General features: G+C 43.7%; 1 protein-coding gene across 4 annotated transcripts in view; it reads left to right on the top strand.

Moving 5' to 3' along the window:
- Positions 1 to 24,061, top strand: part of ABCD4 (ATP binding cassette subfamily D member 4) — a 179,901-nt gene that overhangs the window by 120,413 nt on the left and 35,427 nt on the right. For all 4 annotated transcript variants that reach the window (XM_085626767.1, XM_085626769.1, XM_085626768.1 and 1 more), the window contains 5 exons: positions 301 to 392; positions 1,967 to 2,056; positions 4,548 to 4,753; positions 13,505 to 13,596; positions 14,100 to 14,136. In XM_085626767.1, coding sequence (XP_085482893.1) covers positions 301 to 392; positions 1,967 to 2,056; positions 4,548 to 4,753; positions 13,505 to 13,596; positions 14,100 to 14,136 — 517 coding nt within the window. The remainder of the gene's footprint in view (positions 1 to 300; positions 393 to 1,966; positions 2,057 to 4,547; positions 4,754 to 13,504; positions 13,597 to 14,099; positions 14,137 to 24,061) is intronic.

Consider the following 24,061-nt stretch of genomic DNA (forward strand, 5'->3'; position numbering starts at 1 on the left):
CAAAAAAAGTGTTAAATCATCACTTTGTGCTTTAATATCTAGGCGCACTCAGTTTGTAGGAAGTGTTTACGCAAACATCCACTTTTACTCTAGTTCAATATCCTCATCAGAGTAAGCAGTATCTAAATAGTGTACACTGGGTACGTTCATAATGATGATATTCCAAGTGTCCTAACCACATCCATTGTGCTGCGAGTTGCTCTCTCTCTGCTCATGAGTCTTGTCACCAGAGACCATTCTGTCTGGGATCCTCCACCTGTCCTTTGTGTTCTTTCATCAGTCTGTCTATCCTTCTTCCAGAATGCATTTGTGTCCATCTACCTGATTAGCTGCTTCAGCCAACTCATCGACCTGTCCACCACGGTGTCTGATGTGGCTGGTTACACCCACAGGTAAGTCCTGAGTCATCAAATTCCACCAAAGTGTCGGGAGTTTTGGGATTAACTACAGGTGAGCAAAGTCTTTGGGTAGATCACGATGCCTGAAGTTAATGGATAAACCTACAGGTGAGCTAGTGTTCCATGATACAGCTACCACTGTATGTGGCTTAATACACTGTTAGGTGAATTCATACTATGAAACGTGTCCAGCCTGTGCCCTGCCCTGCTTACTTATTGGCAAGGTAAACATACCACAATCCTTGAGGTCACCAAACTCACTGATATACACACTTGGGAAGCTTGGGTCCTTGGTATCTTTAAGGGCAGAAAAAGACACGTCCTCACACGTTTTGTTGGCCAAGTGAACACTTACATTGCAGTGGAAGGGCCCTACTGCCCCACCCTTGGTGGCATGGCAGGCCCAGTGCGTAAATGGGGAACTGAGAAGGGTGGGGCCCTCTGATATGAGGAGGCATGCCGCATCCGCAGATGTCCGATATCCCCAAAATGGGACATGCTGCTTTCACAGTGTGTACATCTTGAAACCCCGGATGATGTCCCTCCATGACCCCACTGCCCGACACTCATTTTAGGCTTAATACTGCCTACTATCCATTAGTCCTTTTGCCCCCCCAATTTACCCTTGGTTGTTGCACCCCCTACCTCCTCCTGTCGTAGGCCACACAGCTTCACAGTCCTTCGAACATACCACTCTACCTTACCTTTGCAACTCCAGTATGCCGTACCCGACCTGCCATGCTCTTCACACACTGCTAAGCCACCCTTTTCACTTGTACCTGCCTCGGCCCCAGCCCACTCCCCAGTTCAAGTTCTGTTATCTCTCCATTATAACTCTCATGTCACTTCACAATAGCAAGATTCAGGCTACTGATTGTAACGATAGACTTATATATTATGTCTTAGGGTCTTTTCTATTTGCCTGTGTCTGTGTAATTTAGCATTATGCATGTGTTAAGTTGCTTTGTTGTTTATAAACTCAAAACTCCGATAGAAAAGTTTATTTTTATTTTAATGAAACGTGCGCAGCATGGATGGTGTGTGTGTGTTTGTGTTTGAGAGTGGGGGGAAGCTGTAGGGGGAATGTGCGATGTGTGTCCTCCTCTTCTCCCCTTCTCATTAACATATGAACACCACTGTCTGATGGATACTCCGTGATTTCGTTTTTCTACGTGACCTGAAATAGTGTACAGCACCTGACTTGGGTATGTTAGAATGAAGTACTGTAAAAGCTGAGGTATGCCGGAAAGAAGTAAAGTAATAGGCTGAGGTGGTAATATGAGGTACACTAATAACCTGTGCCATGTTGGTTTAGGATTCTATAAGTGACTGTGTGGTTGAAGTGAGGTACAACAACTTATAGGTGCTGAAACGGTTTATAGTAACTGGTTGAGGTGTGTTGGAATGATGTACTATAATCAGCTGCTGTTTTAGGATGGAGTCCAGTGTCTGCTTGAGACTTGTGGTAATGATGTATAAGAACTGGAATAACTAGTTACAATGTAGCATAGTTAACTGGCTGGGGTTTATCAGAATGAAGTTTATTAATTAGATGAAGTATGTCTCAGGATTGGAGAACTCCAGGAGACCATGGAGGAACTTGTCCAGAAGCAGAAAGACTCTGACACAGAAGCTGAATCCAGTTGGAACTTTAACAGGTATGCACCCCATGATGATCCGTAGAGCCCTGCATCCTTAGATAGATCTTCACCTTCTACCTCAGAACCCACATCTGCAGCAGAACATCACTTCCAGCGTCAGAGCCATGCATTCCACTGTAAATGTTGCCTCCTGTTGTAGATCCCGCGTCAACTTTATATCCCTCTGTAGAGGTTGCAGACTGCCATGGAACCCCATACTACATTTAGAAAAGTCTAGTACAAAATCACTATTTATTTTGACAGAAATAACCAGGTTCTGAACCAGTACCCTGTTGTACTTACCCAACGGAACCACTTGTAGCTTAATAACTATTAACCCTGGGTCCGAGGAATACAGGGTGACCCCATTGATCTTAATGATGGAGCCCCATACAGCAGTATGTATGGATGTTCTAACTTTGTTCAGTTCTCTGACACCAAACAGATTCCCTGACACTGAAACCCCAACAAATGTGGACAAAGAACAGATTTCGGGCTTCAGCCACTAAAAACCCCTTACAAAAAGCTAGGTTTCAAGCCATTAGTGGGATGCTAATATATTTGATCTCCGCCTCAAAGATGGAGGAAAACTGTTCTACATTATGGGAACAAGTATGGAGGAAAATTCACCTTCTCAGTCTGTTCTCAAAATCAAGCTTCTTTCTGTTTCCGCAACCAAGAGGCAAAGTGAATGCATTGGATGGTAATGGAGAAGTGAGTGCTTCAGGAATGAAGGACTGACTACATATGCAGTGAAAAATCCTGCACAGTGCCCAGAATGAGGCAGTGTCTGTAAACGAGGCACAGGCAGATTTCGTAGCTACACCCATCAGGTTGACAATGACTTTCTAGACAGTGCCACTTTGTTTGTAACTTTTATAGACAGATCCAAATACAATAAGATGGCATAATCTAGTCTTGAGCATTTAATACCAGTGACTTTTTTTTATGGCCATCAAAGGTCAGGCTGTAGAGAATGAGGACCTCCAGATGGAAAAAGCATGCCAAAGCCACTACATACACACTTAGTGTAAATTCCCAACATTTCACCACTTACACGTGAGCCAGACAGGGACCCAATGTTAATGAGCCATAATAATTTCCCTCACCCTGAAGCCTGGAGTTGTTCATGCTTGACCATGGTATCCATTGTTCGGGTGTACAAGTTGAGATTGTTTATACAATCTAACCCCAAAATATTACCATATGTCCAGCCTTTTCACCAGATAAAGGAGAAAGTGAGTATCATTAGTGTATGTGTGAAAGCTACAACCCGGGAACTGGGTGAGCCTTGCAAGTGGCTTGAAATAGATAATGAACATTTCCCACAAGACTGTAATAGAGTAAGTCAGAGGTCACAGAGGGAGAGAAACTGCCTGGGTGCTAGATGACAACCCTAAAATCATAATAAACATACCTAACTTCTTCTGGTAGTGACTTAGATGCTGTGGTCCACAGAGGTGAAGGCCGCCAGCTGATTGAGAAGGACCAGAACTGAGACTTCACCACCACTGACCACCATCCTAAAATCATGAAAGTCAAAGCTGAGAAAAAGCAGAGTCTTCTGACGAAGAAAAAACCCACCAGTAACTCATCAAGATATCAAATGTTTCTGGCTACTCCTGTAGTTGGACTGCAGCCACACTTTGCATCCCTGTGGTTGCTTCTTGTAGCTAGACAAAGTAATAAAAGCTGTTAAGATCCCTTAGAGTAATGGTGTGCTTCTTAAGAAATAACCATACAATCACTGTTTCAAGAGTCCATGACAGAGACAGACCAAGTACATCTCGTTCATATTAGGACTCCAGTAGGGCGAATGAGTACAGCAATGAAGCTGAGAAACAAAGTGTGAGATACCAATGAGCACCTGTGTCCTGCCACAGAATCAAGAATCGGTTGAGAATCTGCAGCTGCTCCCTGATCCTCTGGTTCGGCTACAGAACCTTGCTTTCCTTGGCAAATCCACATGACCTGCCATAGAGCGCCCCGGTGCTAGATATCCCTGAATACAGCCCTTGATCTTGCCCTGTTGCCTCTGCTTGTTCCTCTCTGATGCCTTTTCATCTGTTGCATGTCTTGTGTGTTTTGGTATGTTACTCTCTTGTGGTTTGTTGAGCTCCACTCTCACCTCTGCTTTGACCTGTTTCTCTTTTTTGGTTTTTATTGCGTTTCTTTTGTATTTATTTGTTTTGTCTCATATTTGAATCAGTTGGTTTTGTGTTGTAAGTTTTTTTTTCTCTGTGTTGAGATGTGATTTGTTTGTTAATTCTTTAACCCTTTTCTATTTATCTGTTTCTCTTGCATTGTCATCCGTTTCTTTGTTTTTTTACCAACTTCTCTCACATATAGATCTGTTTCTCTTTTGATCTATTTCGCTAATGTGTAGATTTTTGCTTCATACTTTATATTTTGTACAGTTTTCATCTGTTGTGTCTGGATCAGTTTCTTTAAGTTCTGTTTTGATCTGTGTCTCTCAGTTTTGATTTAAACTGTTTTGCTTTGGTGCCAGTCTTGCAGATGAGCCATTGGTGACTGTGGATACTGCCTTTGTCCTGGATAGAGTGTGTATGTCTGCACCATCCTCTGATCATCCATTGGTTAAGGACCTGAGTATGAAAATCTCACAAGGGAACAGTGTTCTGATCGTCGGGAACACTGGCACGGGCAAGACCTCTCTGCTTAGAGTGCTGGCCGGTCTCTGGGAGAGCACAAAAGGTAGGAGTATACCTACATCTTTCTCTTAGATCTTTTCATCCTTCCTTGGCTGCTGACTGGTTAATGGAACTGTACTTTGTTATTGGCTGATACACTCCCTGCCCTGACATCAGTTGTGGGATAATTATTCTGGCAGATTGTTTTGAAGTGTGCAATGATGCTTGTACTAACATGAAGTGATCGGACGTGGCTTTGCAGTGTGTCCTTTGTAAGTGTCTGTTTCTTACAAAGATGTACCCAGTGGAGAGAAGGGAAGAGTCCCAGGTGTAAAAGGTCAATATTCTTGAACAACTCAACACGTGAAGTATGTGCAAGAATACTGGGTGCTTAGTCATTTTTGTGGCCACCATGTCTCAGTAGTAGCTCTTGCTAAGACGCTGCCCCAGGCATTAAGGAAGGTCGATGCAATGAGAAAGCATTTCTAATCCGGGTAATGTAGGGTGTATTGTCCTTCACTATAAAATGGGACAGCATTGTTTTCTATCAGTTGCCAGTGTCCAGGTCAGTTAGTGCTGGATAGACCATAAAGGGCCCCTTGAAAAGACTTCTCCACTCTCAGCCACATTACTAATGTACAGGGAAGGAGGACTCATTGGCAATGTAGGGTGGGTGCTTTGTACTCTCAGTTGATTGGTACATTTGGTCGAGTGACCACAAAGCTTAAGATCTAGTGTGCCTGTTAACAAAGGTATTCTTTTTTACAGGTAAACCTTATCAAGAAACTGTATAAAATGTCCTGTTTAATGAAGTAGACCCTGGAATTCTTGAAACTGCAATTTCTGATTTCTCAATCTAATATCCCAGTGAAGTCCTTAAGAAAAGAATGTGATGGAGACATGGCAGGGGCAGAAGAAAATGGTACTGCATATTCCTGTGCACTCTCTTTTATGAGGAAACTTGGTTCCATCATTTTGCACATAGCTAGGGAATGTTATGTGCACTGTAACTGGCTATCCATTAGCGGCTTTACTTCATCCATGGATGTGCAAGAGTCTGTGTTTGCAGTTTCCCTGGGAATCTTGTATATGTTTCTGATTCAACCTTCCGTTTGTGATGTTAACAAAGCCTGCAATCCATACAGATTTGTTTAGTCGGAAAAGCTTTTACATAACATGGTTCATATCACACTGGCTTCTGAGTGGTTTGTTCAGCAGTAAAGTAGTCAAGAATCTCTACTTTCCCAGTCTGCGTATTTTCTTCTAGAGAACTGCTCCGATGGTGAGACCACAAATATGTTGTCTTGAGGAAGATGCGTCAACTAGTGTTGATAAAAGTTTAGAGGATCAGATTTAAAAATTGTTGTGAATGTTCCAACATTGCAGTTGTTTAGCATGGTGATGCTGTTGCATTTTCACAAACTACCAGTGTTCTTTTTTGAACTGTAGATATTCAGTGCTAACACAAATCGACTCCCTTTTATAGTTGGATAGCTGAATGAAAGTCACTTCTAATCCTGATTGTTAGTCTGATAGTGCCATTCTGAACAGATAAGGGCTACTGATGTGGACAACTTCCATTGTCAATCTGAAAGTGTTATTTGCTGTCTGAAAAAGGGACCGCCGGTCAGAAACAGTCACTCAGAGTTCTAACTGCTCATTTGAAAAGGTTATCTGCATCCTAAAAAAGGACCTCAACCAAAAAGAATCACTGCCAGGCTGAAAGGGTTGCTGACAATTATTGTGCGACAGTGGGTCTGGCTGATATTTGCATGCATTTGTGTTTGTAATTTCAAAGTGCAAACCTAACTCGAGTGCATTGGAGAACTGAACAGCGAGCCTGACCCCAGGGCAGATGCAATCATTGGAGGAAAGTCAAGGGTAGACTGCTGGATAAGGGGTAGTGCTCCTGAAGACGTGTGTCTCCGGCTTTTTTTCTGAACGGTAGAAACATTGGTGCTGATGTGTTGTTGATAGTGGTGCTGTTCTAAATTTTGAGAGCATGACCATAGAAGGCTTGCCTTTTACTTTTTTCATCTTGAGGTGCTATGTCTCCATTCTAGTGATATACAGGCTCCTGGACTAGTGTTGTCCCCCACCCCAAACGTGGTCGGTTTGCAACCTAAGCTGGGGGTCTTGTTGTTGCAGTCTTTATAAGTGAGGCTGCTCATCATGAAGATGATCCAGGCAGGAAGAGGGAGCCGATGTAGGTCTTTCAATCTGGAGGATGATGTAGTCTGATTTCTTCAAGCCCTTGATGAGCTGTGCCGCTCTGTTTAGGATACCTTTCTGGGCTGATTGGGTGGTATTGAGGAGACCGTTGAGCATAGTGTTGCATTTGTCGAGATTGGAGAGTAAGGCTTACACAGGTGTTGTAAAGCATTCTACTCTGAGCAATGGCTTACAAGTGAGAGTTGGAACCCAGCTGTCTTGAGGCTTCTTGTGATGTGTGGCTTAAAAGAGAAGTCTGTCAAATGTGAATCCTAGAGGTTTTTCATGGTCTGTCAGGGGGTGAATGAAGCCTAGTAGCTTTAGGTTAGAGAAGCCAGGCCTGAATCTGAGACTGTTTGTTAATGCTGGCAAACAGGAGTAATTGAGTCTTTTTGGGGTTTAGCATCAGGAATTTAGTTTTTTTAATAAATATTTTTATTGAGTTTTTACAACCCGTTTTAACAACCAATGTGTATAAGAACATAAATTCCGGCAGACTTAACTCAGAGACAGGACGTCAAAAGACAAATAACATAATGCAGGTGCACTGTGTAGCAATAACAGTATTAACATACCCAGTAGATGAAAAGCACCACCATAGAAAAAAAGAACTCACAAAATGAGACTGTTCCAAGTATAGAAATATTCAAGCAGGGCCTACCCCTCCCAGCAGACTCCCACACACAACAGGAGGGGACAAGCAGAGCAAGGAGCAGCACTAAGGAGTGTCAATTGGGGTCACACTCAGTGCTCCAACATCTGAGGCCGGTACAGAGCCACCAGAAGAGGAACCCTCCACAGTCACCCATCCCCCACGTTCCAAACGCGAACAAGCTAACAAAATGGTATCGCTGCCAGGCAAAATATGTACTTTCCGAACCCCCCGAGCCTCCTCCCTATGAATCGCCTCCCTTTCACAGTCTGCCCTTTTCGTCAACTCTAACCACCAGCGGTGGACATCAGGACCCGGGCAGACTTTCAGCTCATGGTCAGCTGCCTAAATGCAAGAGGCAAGGCCATATCTAAAAATGGATCATTAACCTTCCAAGCTGCTGAGCGTTCATGAAGGCCAAGCAATCATAATGAAGGACTCGAAGGAAAGTCTCTATCTGTGCCTACCCGAACCACCTGGAGGACCATTGTTCAATAAGGTAATAAGATCGGGAAAGACCAGATCATGTGGAGAAAATTTGAAGCGGGCATTTCGGGATACTTTAAAACTAGATTCCAGTATTTTCCTGCAAGAGGAATCCGAGAGAAGCGCCCCTAGATCTGCCTCCCCATGTAATTGGAGGGACGTAAGAGCCGGTCATGCCCCCTCCAGCAAAGCCCTATTAAGTAAGGTAACCACTTTCGTCCAACCCACAATAAGAAAGAGATGACTCTGGTAATCATGCTTTGGAGGTTCCGCAACACCGGCACCCCATCCTCTCCTGTATCTTGCACGTCAAAGCTCCATGAAGGAGGAAATGGCCCACTGGAATATCATAAGACTCACATAGATCTGAAAAGGACTCCATTCTACCCCACAAAAAGATCACCCGAACATCAGTCCCTGCCGCCGACCACTCACGAAGACCAGACCATCTCTCTGGGCGACCCCAATGCCGGATTACCAAAAGAGGAAGCTCCTGGGAGTATGGGGATGACGTACGAGTCTTCCATAAGGCACAAGCCAAAACAGAACACACAGTTCTAATCAGGATATTCGAGGAAGCAGGAGTGGGCTTTAGTAGAAACCCCAAAGAGCAATCCTTGGAAGCAGAGCTATCCTCAGCAGCTCCGGCACCATCCCATAGAAAGGCTCACCATCGAGCCACCCATTGAAGCTGCACCCTAAGTAGTATAATTCCAAGTAGGGAGCTGCTAGGCCCCCCTCAACCACGGGTAAATGCAATTTCTAAAGGGCAACATGGCGATGCGAGGTGCCCCAATGAAGCGAGAGAAGCAGTCCATCTAGTTTCTAAAAATGTTTTTAAGGCAATTCCAACGGTAGTGCAGCAAACAAATGAAGAAGACGCAATAAGATAATCAATTTTGAAACTGCCACACAGTCACTAACCATGAGAGGTAATGTAGACCAGAAGGCAACTGAGCTACGCATCCCAGCCAACACTGTTCCGAAATTCCCCTCATATATTAAGTCAGTGGAGCGTTAAGGAGTCACATCAAGGTACCAAACCATATCACGCTCCCACCTCAACATCCAGCCTGTTAGGATAGGACCATGCTCTGGGGCATCACCCCGCAAGGGGTAAACACAGTAGTTGTTCCAGTTGACCTCCAGTCCCGAGTGAGCTCTGAAATCCGCTAATGCTGCAACCGCCGTCAGAAGGTCAGTGTCTCTCCCTCTGAGATACAATAATATGTCAACTGTGTACAGAGAGTGATAAATACAGCCAGAAGTAACACTCCGGCCCTGATAATGTAGTCCCCTGTGAAACACGCAGGCAAAGAGCTCCCTGGCCAATGCAAATAACAAAGGTGTTAGGTGGCAACCCTGATGGGCACCCCGCTCCACCGCAAAGGCTTCAGAGATCAAAGCACCAGTATGGATTCTGGCCAGGGGGGCCAGTGTAAAGAAGCCTTGTCCAATTGACGAAGGGCAAACCCAAGTCCATGCAAAGCATAGTAGGATAAAGGAATTCCTAGCTGAATGTCAACATAGATAAACATGGCTTCCGGAGGAAGGTGGTCTCGAGGGTCTAAGCCCAGGAACAATTGACAGATTTTGGGCATAGTGCTATGTGTAGGAATGAAGCCTGTTTGATCCGGATGGACCAAGAGCACATATGAGGAAGTAACTGAGTCGCCAAAATGTTACTGTAGATTTTGTAATGGCCATTAAGAATAGATAAGCGCGTTCAGAATCAAAAAGAGGGTTCTTATCTTTCTTAGGAAGTGACACAACGGCTGCTTCCCGCAGCAAGTGCAGAAGCTGACCACGACCCCGGGAGTCATTTAAACAGTGCCACAAGTCTAGGTACAAGGTCCGAAGCAAAGGTCATGTAAAATTCCGTAGGAAACTCATCAAGACCAGACACCTTACCCATCACCATTTCCTTATTCACTCCACATACCTCTTGCTCAGTAACACCTACATCCAGTTGATCCGCCACTGCCAACTCAAGGAATGCCGGAGAAGCATCCGCAATATAGTTCAGCAATTCCTCCTTAACGCTTACCGCCAGAGGAATACAACTCACGATAATCCTGCAGTAACACCGCGTTGATCTCCTCCTGTGTAACTACATCTCTCCCCAAAGGACCTCGTAAAGTATTGAGTGACTACCCCGACATCTCGCAAAAGCCATGCCAGCATCCTGCTCAACTTATCCTGATCTGTATTCCCCCTAGCCTTGTAAGCTTTATAATCAAAGTAGCGAAGGCACTCCACAAGTTCAAATAGCTTTTCCCGCTCCTCCAGTAGGCGCCCCCTACCTTTTGGGGTTCCTTCCAGCCCACCTGGAAAGCCATCCAATACCTCTTTCTGCCGTTGAATATCTGAAAGCAGTTGAGAGCGAACCCCCACTCTGCTAGAAATACAATACTCCTGGATCACCACCCTCATAGCCTCCCATTCTGTCACCACCCACAAGGCCGAAACAGCGTTATCGGTCCAGTACTGAGACACGCGCTCCCCCAATAAAACACGGAAGGCCTAATCATTCAAAAGTGCCGGATCAAAGCACCAGGTAGGCACACTAGGCACAGAAGAGGACCGACGGAAGGCACCCTGCACAGGAGCATGATCGGAATACGTTCTCGCCAAACATTCCAGCCCCACCACTCAATCAAAAAGCACTCTACACTTTTAAACCCTGTCAAGCCGAACCTCGATATCGTGTAGTCCAGAGCAAAAAGAGAACACCCGAGCAGCTGGGTGACAAATCCGCCAGCAGTCAATAGAATGCGGCCATTCCATCCTGCCTGTGGGTGACCCACGGAAGGGCGGGTGGGACAGATCCAGGCTTAAATCCTCAACACAGTTAAAATAATTCCTAACCATCCTCCATAAGTGAAAGCAGGTAAGAACCTTTGATCCACGTTTGGAGCATAAACATTTAGGAAGGCAACATCCCTGCCTTTCAGCCTTGCAGTACTAATAAATAATGACCCTTCAGATCTGTAACCACCCTATGCAAGCAAATAGAAACTCCGATCTCATCCAAATATGAGCTGCCCACGAAAAGGCAAAGTAAAATGTAGCATAGAGCTGGTCGCGCCAGCTACCCTGAAGGGTAGGGCCCTCTACCTGCATAAAGTGGATCACCTGAAGGAGCGCAACATGGACCCCTCCCCCCTCGTTTCAAGTAGGACAACGCATTATAACGATTAGAGGGGGAAGAGAGGCACTGTACATTTCATGTGAGCAACTTAATTTGTGTAGCCATAAGTGGCAAACCAGGAAGAAAAAGTACCGCCCAGATATTCCCCTGGTAGAAGAACCACACGGGACCATGCAGATGCCACTGTACCAAACACGCATTATCATAGCCTCATACGTACCACCGCCGGCAGACTAACTAAAATGCACCAAAATACAAAACAAAACCCCAAAAGTGCCTCCAAACCCCCTCAAGGATTGAAACATGCAACCACCCTGTCCAGACAACCCACACACTAGATTCATAACGGAAGAGTATACGTGGGGAGGGAGCCACTAGCAGGAGGAGGATAACCAACCCAAATTGAAGAATAACAATAGAGCATATAAATGCGTCCTGCAATCCAAATACACTGTGTGTCTGCCATCAGCGCCCTGCTCGATCCCCTGCAGCTGGGCACTCACAGCCACATCATCGTTAGAGCGTTGAGTGTGCCCTATGATGGCACCAAGAGAGGGCACGGGCCAGAGGGAGTGCAAACAGAAGTGTCAAATGCAAGGGGGCTAACTCCCCCGGCAGCACAAAGTGGAACAAATTAACTGATCACCAGGTTAAAAATGGAGGGCCTGAGACCCCAAAAAAGGAAGACACAAGGTCAAACGCAATGAGGGGAATTGGACGTCCTGCAAGGGAAAACACCAGACTTCCACCCCAGTCAGAACAGCAATGGAAGGGACGATACATTTCCTGGCACCCGAAGGGTACTCCCTAGAGGGCACTGCAATGTTCGTTGATCCTACAGCAAAATGATGGTGGGGCCACACCGCTCCCAGCTCAGCATACGTCAGGAATCCAACAGGGAGGAGGGCCAGCAGCAAAAAACACTGAATGAGGGCTCCTGGGACAGTAAGGTGGGGGGGCATCTATTCCAAGAGCCTCTAACAGTAGAGACAAGAAAAGAGGGCCACCAGGCCCACAGGATCACTCCTCTGCAGCCACAGAGCTTCTAAAACAAACTCTGCATTGTCTGGGTGGGGCCGAGAGCCCATGCGTTCTCCTGGAGCCAAGACAAAGGGCTCTCATAGTTGGACCGTTGAAGAGCTGTGGTTAAGCAGGCCCTCTGGGCTGACTCCAACTAGTTCCCTTCTTTATAAGGATGGCTCATGTTTAGGTTAAATCCACATGGAAGCCTGCTCTAGCTCCCTTTGCAGGGTGTGGGGGTTCTTTCAAAATTCTATTCCTACATACAGATGTTGAGGGGGGCCTGCACCAATGACCATCCAGGACAGGAACTTATTTAGTCACTCCTTTCGCAGAGATAATTTCTCCTGCTGTCAATATTCACAGACTGCCGTGCTCCACTTGCACATCATTTCCTCTGCCAGTAATATTGATAAAGCTCCCTGATACACCTGTACATTCTTTCTCCTGTTGACAGTATTCACAGACCTCCTTGCTTCGCTCACACATCCTTTCTTCTGCAGGATGTATCGACAGATCTCCCCTCTGCACTTGTACACCCTTTGTCCTGCTTACAGTATTCACATACCTCTTTGCTTAACTCACACATCCTTTCTTCCGCAGGAAATATTGATAGATTTCCCTGCTGTTCTCATAAATCCTTTCTTGTGTTGACCGTAGTCAGACCTCCTTGCTTTACTAACACATCCTTTTGTTTGCAGAAAGCATTGATAAGGTCTCCCTCCTGCACTTGTACATCCTTTCTGCTGCTCATAGTATTCATATTCCTCCTTGATTGACTCACATCCTTTCTTCGGCCTTAAGTATTAGTAGCTCTCCCAGTTGCACTTGAACATCCTTTTTCCTGTTCCGTGTTCACAGATTTCCCAACCTCTTTCATACACCCTTTCCTTTACAGAAGGTAATGATAGACCTCTTTGCCTCACTCTTACATCATTTCTCATGTAAACAGTTTCAACATAAACCTGCTTTGCTCACATATTCTTTTCCCTTCTACATGCAGCCTCAGCAGACCTCCCTGCGTGCTCAGATATCCACATCCTGAATCCTCCAGCTGTTTTTCTCAGACTTCATCCAATCCCCTTTCGCTGTCCGTGCAAGCAGTCTTTACAACTTTTTGCATCACGTTTTCATTCTTTCTGTGCCCTGTAGGCTGTAGTCACTGACCTCTTCTTACTCATGCACCCTTTGCCACTCCTGCAGGGAGTATCAACTGACCTCCCTCCTCTCTTATGCCTCCTTTCCTGCAAGTAGTATTCTGATCTTCACTCACACTTTATTTATTTCTCTTGCAGGCAGTGTTCAGAGGCCATCCTGTTTTGGGCCCTATGGGATACTTTTTCTACCACAGAGACCCTACTTCACAGATGGAACATTGCGTGAGCAGGTAAGGCCATGGGAATCCAGATTTTGTATTCGATCAGTCTTCAGGTTCTTCTGGTTTCTTCCTTCACTGTGCATCTCTTTCCTGCTCCCTTGGATACAGATCACCCTCCCCTCTCCACCACACCTTGTTCTGTAGCTTTTCCTGGAGGTCTCTTCTATTAACACCTCCACAATGGAGATGCTCCGTTTGGATAATCTGCCTGTCCTCATGGAGATATCTTCCTCCTTTCATATCTGCCTCACTAACCTCCAAATTCTTCTTGGCTTGAAAAGTTCCTCTGTTTCTCTTCACCTATTAAAGATTTTCCCTGCCCTGGGGATCTTCTTTTACCTTCAATTCCACTCTTGCTATATCATCATTCACCTTTACAGGTGTCTGGGATCCAGGCGATAAGGTTGATGCAGATATATTTGAGTACATATTTCTTCAAAGGTGGGAGTGATGCATTGGGAAAGGGGTGTTCATATGTGTTTGCTATAGTTTCACTTTACTTTTCTTCACAGGTGATCTATCCCCTAAAGGAGATTTATCCAGATTCGGGTGAGTAAACACATTCTTGCCAAAAGAGGCTTTTCTCTTATACTCTTACCATAAGCTGGGCATGATTCTCTTGCTTCTCTAGAGGTACTTCTCATTTCTTCCCTAGAAAGCAGCCCGTACTTTCTTTCTTCTGTGGGAGGTGCACACCCTTTCCTTTCTAGCTGGTACACCTTGTGCCCTTTCTTCTTTCCGATATATGCCGCTTATGTACTTTCTAGGGTGCTGCCATTTTCACCTCTGATGAACACCTACCGTTTTCTTCATGGTGACACATGCTTAATAAGTAATTCAGTCGGCCAACCATCCTCAATAATGCTCTTTTGTGCTCTAAGAATACTGAGGAGGGAAAACGCAAACTGGACTTTGGAGGCTTATAACGTTTTGTAGCTCTCATAATTTACCACTGTTGTAGCATTAAAGACAAGTGAATTGATCGATGTCGGCCAGTTTTGCTAAACGTAAAACTAGACAAAAGAGTTTAAGCGAGGGGAGTAGGGAAGCCTCTACTTCTAGGGTAGTTTTTTAAAATATTCGTGATGGCTTAGAATGGATAGAAACCATTGTGAGGTTTGGGTAGTTGTGTGCACAAAAACAGATACAATAGATGGTATCCAAGCATTTTTAAAGATCTCTAATGAAATGCCTCTTTCAAATATTTTTTAACAAATGGACCATTGCATATAATTTGATTAGATAGTATGGGGTGCTTCCTAGCTAGCACATGTACTTAGAACTTGTATAGAAACCCTTTTTGGTTTATTGGACACAACAGAAAAATACAATTGTGCTATCACAAAGAAAATACTATTGGTTTTGTATTAATGTAACCCAAAGACACAATTTAAACAGAAAAACATGGCATAGAAATATGAAAAGGATAAAGACGGAGAAAACCCCCAAATATTTGCAGTAAAGCCCTGTCAGTGAATTGTACTTTCTTTGTAGACACTTGCAGAATAAAATGCTATCACTCATAGTGCAAGAGAGCCAATGGCTCATGTGTGTTGACCTATTGCCCCAGGCTGGTGGGTGGAAGCTTAATGTGAATGACAGTTAAACAGACCAATAGATAAAGGTGGGTGTGTTTATATATATTTCACAACAAGCTGCCCAGAGATGAAGCCGCACTCCGTAGCAGGTAAGTAACATACTTTATTCCATGCACATGCGGTTTCCCTTCTCGTTTTCAGTCTCATCGGCCTTACGCGTTTCAAAGCACTTTCAGCTTCTACCTCAGAGGCCGTGTCAGAAACCCTGTTTAACCATCCTGCATCTTGCCCCCACGTGTTCTATGGCTTCCCTTGGCTTCCGGTGCGCCAATTTGAATAATTCCATACTAACACTGCACGCTGGTAGATAGCGCATGTAATTTAAGGCGTAAGGCCGATGAGACTGAAAACGAGATGGGAAACCGCATGTGCATGGAATAAAGTATGTTACTTACCTGCTACGGAGTGCGGCTTCATCTCTGGGCAGCTTGTTGTGATATATATATATATATATATATATATATTCACTTAAAAAACCATAGGTTTCACACATGTTATAGTTAGCTGGACATTTCACTCGTAAAAAACCAATGAAATTCCCCCGTTATAGTTAGTGCAGGCAACTATAACTCACGCGACCGCAATCCTATGCTGAGGACGTCAGATATTACATCACTGTATTTAGACACTTATTTACCCATGTCTTCTTCCATTAATCTTTAGCTATACATATATTACAAATATTTATTTTTCATAAAGACACATATGTCATCAGTGATGTAATATCTGACGTCATCAGCAGAGGATTGCGGTCGCGTGAGTTATAGTTGCCTGCACTAACTATAACGGGGGAATTTCATTGTTTTTTTACGAGTGAAATGTCCAGCTAACTATAACATGTGTGAAACCTATGGTTTTTTAAGTGAATTTGCAAGGTTTTTTAAATGCTAATTCGTAACTATAACGTGTGTGAAACCTATGTTTTTTTCAGTGAATTTGTACGGTTTTTTAAATGCTAAGTTATGTATTTATTAATTATTTTTTTTTCAGGTTTTTCACCGTGCGCGCACCGTGCACGCGCTGTGGGCGCTCGGTGCGCTTTGCGCACCGAGCACCCACGGTTCGCAGTGCGTGCCGTGCGCGCACCTCGCGATTTAAAAAAAAAAAATTGGTTTTTTTCTCCCTTGGGCGTCCTGTGACCCCCTGACCAAGGCTAGGGGGGTCAGGAACTGTCCACTCTGCCCCCTTTTCACGTTCTCCACCTTTTTTTTTTTCACCCCCTCAGACTGCGAGAGACAAAATGGCGGCCGACACTTCCTGGTTTCGACCGATTCGAATGTTTACCGACATCTAACAACCAATCAGAATTGCGCTCGTGCACGGCAGGGTGCGCGCACAGTGCGCGCGTATAAATATTGATATGCTTTTAAATGCTATTTTCTCAGGAAATACTGAACAGATTTACACCAGACCTGCAAAAGGCACTTCCTTGACCTTATGGCTACCTCTCTGCCAAATTTCACGTAATTCTGTTCAGCCGTTCGGGCTGTAGCTGCGACTAAAAGTCCTATGGAAAAATGCATGGGGAAAACGCGTTTTAGGACCCCCCCTTTTTCTCGGCCCCCGCTTGACGAATCACCTCGAGACTTTCAGGGTAGGAGCTGAACGGAGCGCCCCATTTGTTTTGAAACTTTCGCGAGGATTCGTCAACCGGCGCCAAAGTTATTCAAAATAGAATTTTGAGATTTCCTATGGAAACTAGGTTGTAACTATAACTATCTACTGGCGACCGCCAGTAGATTATATATATATATATATATATATATATATATATATATATAGTTTGTAACGTGTGTGTGTGTATATATATATATATATATTTTTTTTTTTAAATGTTTGTAGCTCGGTGTGGATGGCACTCTGCTAATCCAATGCTTAAAAACTCTGCTAGGAAAACAGATATTTTTGGTGAGCAGATTGAGTTTCGCTGGTGTTGGGTGCGCTACGCAGGAGCACCTAAACCTGGGAGCTATCAAGAGTTCTTTGCTTCTTTCTTGCATAATGTATGCAGCCCTCTAAGCCTGAAAGGGTATTGGTTTGATATATACACTTCCCAGTGGGAGTTTCCACTAGGAAGTTATGTTTAGGACCACGTTTCAATAGGTAATGTGTTTTTTGGTTGCCAAATAACTTTGGCACCATTTGACGAATCTTCACAAACCTGTCCAAACAAAAGTTCATCCATCGCAGCTCCGTCGTGAAAGTTTTGTTGTGATCCGTCAGGCTGAGATAGGGGGTGGGCTGCCAAAAGGCGTTTTCTCCATGCAGTTTTCCGTAGGAAAAATGAACAGCAATACTGCAAAAACGAACTAAGTCAAATTTGGCAGAAACCAAGATCTTGATTCAGAGTGTGCTTTTTGTGATTTGGTGTAAATCCGTTCAGTGCTTTTGAGAAATTAAGGTTAAAAATATTTGTATATTTTACGCCGCAGAGGCTTCTCAGAGCTGTCAGCTTTCAAGATAAGATCTGATTGGCTGCAACAACTTTAACAAAGATATGGCATTAGCCATTTTTAGGACTTGGGGACCGAGTCCACTGCCCTGGGAAAAAAAGTATAGGGTGGCAAAACCCCTTGGGCTAAAAATGAATTTTTTCTTTTAGGACTGTGGATCTTTCTTGAGGCCTGGGGGACCCTATCCCCCTTGGGGACCCTATCCCCAGGGCTGTGATTTAAATTTTTGAGGGATGGCATGCCTCCTTTCTCTGGTTGAAGGTCCCCATATACACTGACTATCTTCTGGAATACCTGCCAGATGTTGTCCCGGGTCTGATAACTACATACACTTACTCACAGTTATCGGAAAATTAAACAAAGCAAGCTTAATAACTAGTGAATATGATCCTCATATCATTGTGGTTTCTTCCTTTTCTGGAGACTTGGGCTCAAATACCAGTACACCATTGACCAACTATTTCTACGATCACAAAATATTTAGAAAATGTATTAGAAGGAAGTCCTTACCCAATCAGCTTTACACTTGGATAGTGTCTACTGTTCGCAAGTGGAGAATAGGTTATCCTTAGATCCTATCTGCTTTGGCTCCAAACATCCATTTTGGTCCCATACATAGTATAGTCTGGGAATTTCTGTGGCTGTCCTGAAGAAGGCGCTTAGTACGCCCAAACGCGTGTAGAAAATAAGAATTTTCCATCATTGAGCCACGATGTTTCAATATGAAACCAACTTTTATATTTATGTTTGGTTTTTGTATTAATGTTTGAAACACTTCTATTGAATTGTTTTACATTTGTATGTTTAGTGTATATTTTTTGTATGTTGTTCTTATGAGTATAGTATGTCTTATTAGTCTTATAGGCCTCAGATATTTTATGTCTGACACAAATAACTTTTTATCATGAACTTGTATTAATAAAATGAAGTTTTTAATTTAAACGTGAAGTACACAGAGTCTATGTCAATATTAAGTTGCTTGATGTAGGTCTGTATATTAGACATTGCCTGATATTTGCCTTAGGGATGTTCTTTTCTCAAATGTATTTTCCCTGCCCTAGGATCTAGCATTTTCAGCAGGGGGTCCCATTTAAACAATCGATGCCTCCCTTCTTCCCAAGCCCTACATTGGCCTTGGGGACTCCATCCCTGAAGCTCAATTACTGCTGTAGTCTCCTGGGTACCCCATCCCCCGGGACACTGGTGTTCCCTGCTTGAGAGAGTGCGGGCAGGGAATAGAAATGCAATTCCCTGATCACAGTCTCCCGGGCAGGGAACACAACTTTGCTCTCACCCGGGCATTAGCAGAGAAAAATGCTGCTCTCGCCCGGGTGGGAGCAAAGTAAAAAAGCTGGTTTCCGCAAGTAGCAGGGGAGTTGGCTGGGACCGCAGGGACATTTGGGCTCCCTCCACTGCCCCATACATTGGCATTGCTTTGGGGCACAGGGGCACTCACTTTAAGAAAAAAATGAATAATTGCAGGTTATAAAAAAATAAATAATTGTAGGCTATTGGTATGAGTGCTGACTGGAGAGCCTACAGAGGCCTTGGGGCTCTCACCGTGGCTGTCATGGGTGCCCCGGGTAGGCATAAAGGCTCTCACTTAAAAAATAAAATATATAGTGGGCTCCCACCGGCATACACAAGGGGTGCTGGCTTGGGAGCTAGCATGAGCTGCAGGGGCCTTGGGGCTCCTTCCGCATCCCCCAGTTTTTGGATATGTTGAGAGATCCCTGGGTGGGCACCAGGGCACCCACTTTAAAAACAAGCTTTGGAAATACAATAGGTCTCTCATTTTCTCGAGTTAGAACTATTGTCGTTGTAAATGACAATGTCTTTTTCCCCATGTGTTATGGAGTGCATGTATCTAGTGTGTAGTGGAATTATGTGGGTTTGACTGGAATTGTTAGTTGTTGAATTGTGTGGTGTGGAGTGGATTAGTGTAGTGGAATTATGTGGCATGGCTTGCAGTGGAAATATGTGGATAGTAATTATGTGGTATTGAGTGTACTGAAATTATGTATTGTTTTGTTACTGCATTTATAGAGCGCTTACTACCCTTGACGAGGTGCGAAGCGCTTTTTGGGCGAGTGGCACGCTACTCCGGAACCCATAAAGGATTAGTGTTGAATAAGTATAGTGAAATATGAAAGTCATTTGTGTGGTGGGTATGTTGGTCAGTTGTTTAGATTCAGAAGGATAGCGGAAAGACAGAAGAGGGAAAAAGGTTTGCATTTATATAGCGCTTGTTACCCCTGATGTGGTGTTGAAGCACTTTTTTCAGCTAGTAGCACGCTACTCCGGAACCCATAAAGGATTAGTGGCGAATTAGTATAGTGAAATATGAAAGTAATTCGAGTGGTGGATATTAGTTATTTGGATTGAGAATAAAAGCGGAGGGGTACAAGAGGGAAAAAAGATTTGCATTTATATAGCGCTTGTTACCCCTAATGGGGTGTTAAAGCACTTTCTTGGCGAGTAGCACGCTACTCCGGAACCCATAAAGTATTAGTGGTGAATAAATCTAGTGAAATCTGAAATTTGAGAAGTGGACATGTTAGTCTGTCCTTTTCATTGAAAAGGATAGTGGAGGGATAGAAGAGTGTAGGATTTAGACTTTTTTTTTTAAGGTCATAGCGGTAGTGGGAGGCTTGGGATGAGCAAAAAGGGATGTGGAAGGGAAGAGTCAGAGGGAAGAGTTTAGAAAGGCTTGTTTCGGGGGATCAGTATAGTAAAAGAGCGGTCAGATGGTGCAAGGAGGGGTAGAGTAGAAGAGAGTCTAGAAAGGGCTATTTTGGGGATCATAGTAGTGGTTTGGGGTTGGACATGAATGAGAGAGTGGAGGTAATGTATATATTGATAGAGGTATAGAATGAGAAATAGGCTAAGTACATGGAAAGTTTATAGATACGTAAAGGAAGTACGTATATGTAGATAAAAGATATTGATAGAGGTATATGGTGAGAACTAGGGTAGTGCATTGAATATGCTTTTTTTCTCTTTTGCGAGGAAAGTAATAAATCTATAGATCTTTCGTATGATTTTGAGAGATATAAAAGTTTTGTTAAATTAAAGAAGGCATTGTTGTGCTCTTGAAAGAATAAAAGCAGAATATGTTGTCTATCAGGCTACTTTACAAACTATTAACATTTTATTCATGGAACTGAGTCTAGGAAGTATTGTTGTTTACAGCACTTCCCTCGACTCTTGCATTTACATGCTACAATGTAAAAAATGCTTACTTGGAAGCTTTAACAGCATGAGAAAGTATAACTATAACTCGCGCGACCGCCACTCTATCACAAGGATGATGTCATCAGTGATGTCATGAGTGATGGATGCCACTGACCATGTCATGAGTGATGTAATATGTGACGTCATAAGCAGTGGATTGCGGGCGCGCAAGTTATAGTTATCTGAACTAACTATAACGGGGGAATTTCAATGGTTTTTTACGAGTGAAATGTCCAGCTAACTATAACATGTGTGAAACCTATGGTTTTTTAAGTGAATATATATATATATATATATGTATATATATATATATAATGTATTATATTTTTTATTATGTGAGGCTGGTATGACAACTAAAGCGGTCTCTAAGCCTGATATAAACATAGACACTTGCCTAGGAGTTTGTTGATGATGAGTGTGTGATTATGTGGGGTCCTGTTACAACCGTGGACAGGAACCCAAAACCGCTGCTTCGCAGACTGCAAGTATCAGTTTACAGGTGCTATGCAGACTTGATGTGCGTGGTGGATACAGGCACTCAGTCATATATTGAGCCACTTTTGTTTATGAAGGATTATGTGTAATAGAGTTTAGCACCTGATAGGGTCCAGCAGTATTCCCAAAACCAGTCCTTCGGTACTGTTAAAAATCAAAGTGCATCATAGGAGAGCTAATATGTTCCTAAAAGTTACTTCATTGATTAATCCTTCTAGCCTCCCCTCAGCTTAGCCCATATGGCATCCTCCGCCTATATGCCATTTAAGACAAGGACTGCTCTTTGAGGCAAAGATGACATATAGATCTGCTAAACAGGGCCACTGGGCCAAAGCCCACAGGTAAGAAAAATAAAACAATAGCTATCCATGGTTTGAATGAGGAGACTACTACACCCTTTCTTTCTTACTCTACATTTGCCATTCTCCTCTGGTACCCCACCTTTTTTTAGGTCTCGCCTACGCAGCGCGCATGCGCTGCATAGGAGGACCTTTAGCCGTCGTTCTGTTCTTTTTCGAAGCACATACTAGTGCTTGTGGCGGCATCCACCTTGCGGGAGCGCGCCACAAGCACGAGTATGTGCTTCTAAAAAGAGCAGACTGCGCGAGCACCACTCCCGGGCTAACCTCCTGCTCCCCCTCTCTCACGCGCGCTCCCAGGACAGTACTGACGCAAGCACCGGTGTGCTTCAAAACAGCTGCTCTGGGCGGCGGCGCCGGTTTGTTCTGTTTGTTTTTTCTGACCTGCAAAGCAGTCTCCTGTCAGGAGGAGGCGATGGCTTCCCTTGTATTTTTAGATGCGCACACACGAGCGTATGTTTTTTGTAATGTTTAGGTGCCGCTGTACAGTGCGGAGCTTTTGGCACTAAATCTGTATAATGCGATTATTTTTTATCGCACCTCTAACCCGGAGCACTTAACAGTGTACAATGCACTTTTTTTTAGCATTACTTGCGTGTGGGCTGTGCATTTATTTCTCTATTCCTTTCGCTTCTCACACTGCTGCAGCTCGCCGTATTTACATTAAGTATTTTTTTTAAATGCACCCATGCCGTGTTTTTACCTCAATGTCCGCCACACGCCTCTATTTATAAGCTCACAGTATTTACATTAACTAAGAAATTGTTTTTAAAAGCGCTCACATTCCGCACTTGTGCTTTCACTTTAATGGCGGACATTAATGGTGGCCATGTACTGTAAATCGCATTGCTGAAATGACTGGGACTGAAAGGCCGTGGCCTTCATTTTGTTGCAGCTGAAACCTTGCAGCTGTGTGGAGCTCAGACATTCCTTCTTTGTAGATGCCATTGGTGGGCAACAAGTAAACAGCTTACTGTAAATGCGCTTCGTGCCAGCTTGTGGCTCGAGCTTGGGGTTAGAGAAATGACCTGTAACATTTTAGGTTTCTTTCAAGGAGGGGGAGCACCCCCTAATCCCCGCTGCAGTCCAATGGAAGATTTTTCTCCAGATCCGAGAAGCATCAGCGGCCTCACACACAAGACGCACTAAATCTGTATAATGCGATAATTTTTTATCGCACCTCTGACCCGGAGCACTTAACAGTGTACAAAATTTAATCGGAAGCCTGAAGTACCCAATCACACTTCCCAAAAAGTCATGTTCTATTACTTTCTGCTGCTGCCTTTGTTTTAATTGTTGATGGGTGGATTTAGGCCAAGAATACCAAAGAGTGGTTGTTATAGTAATGCACTCTCAATAGGCCTCTGTCACATCTCTCAGCTTTTGGAGAAAGCTGCGACTGCCATACAATGACAAGCATTTGCAATGCAATAGGCCTTGCATTTGCGCGGGTTTCAGCTATTGGCATTGTAAATGACAATGCCTTTTATTTATGTGTTGGTTCTTAAATCAGATAAATAAAAGACTTTGCCATTTACAATGCCAATAGCTTAAGCTCTCGCAAATGCAAGACCTATTGCATTGCAACTGCTTGTTTTAATGAAGTACACAATACATAATTTAAACATAAAAACCTAAGTACACGTAAAAAAAAACGTAAAACAATTTGCCAACACACTCTGTTTAAAATATAAATAAACTCTCACAAAAAATACATAAATTAAATAAACAAACAATGAGGGTGACTAAAAATATGTGCACTGGCTGCAGAATTGGATGAGTAGGGCAATAACAGCCACAATCCAATGTAATGGAGCACTTCAACAGACAATATTTCATTTTGCTGTTGCACCACCAATTTTTACACTAATGTACACCAGTGTACTGCAACATAAGCAGAAGCCAGAAGGACAATGTCAGGGTCTCCATTTACGAAGTGGACCAGAGGAACCAACACATTTTTGTTTTTCCTTATTACAATTTTTCAATATGCTAGACAGCAGCCGCACTTTTCTACAACATAACTTTAACACATTGGCATAGCCAATAGCTCTAGCTAAACACTTAAAAGGTCCCAAAGGCGAGACCTATTGGCTATGCCAATGCTTGTTAATCTGATGCAGACCTGCCTTGTTTTCCATTTGGCATGCTCTTTTCCCTGCTTGCCTCTAGTGCACACCCATCCTTCTTCTGAGCTCCAGTTCTCATGCGGTAATTACCCTTGTATTTGATATCTGGTAGACATACCAATCCCTTTATAGTGAATACCCTTCTTTCCTCACTACCAGCCACCTTTCCTTTTGCCTCTTTTGGGCACATTTTTTTTCCTCTCTGC

This window comes from Triturus cristatus, chromosome 9, assembly GCF_964204655.1.
Source record: "Triturus cristatus chromosome 9, aTriCri1.1, whole genome shotgun sequence".
NCBI classification, from domain to species: domain Eukaryota; kingdom Metazoa; phylum Chordata; class Amphibia; order Caudata; family Salamandridae; genus Triturus; species Triturus cristatus.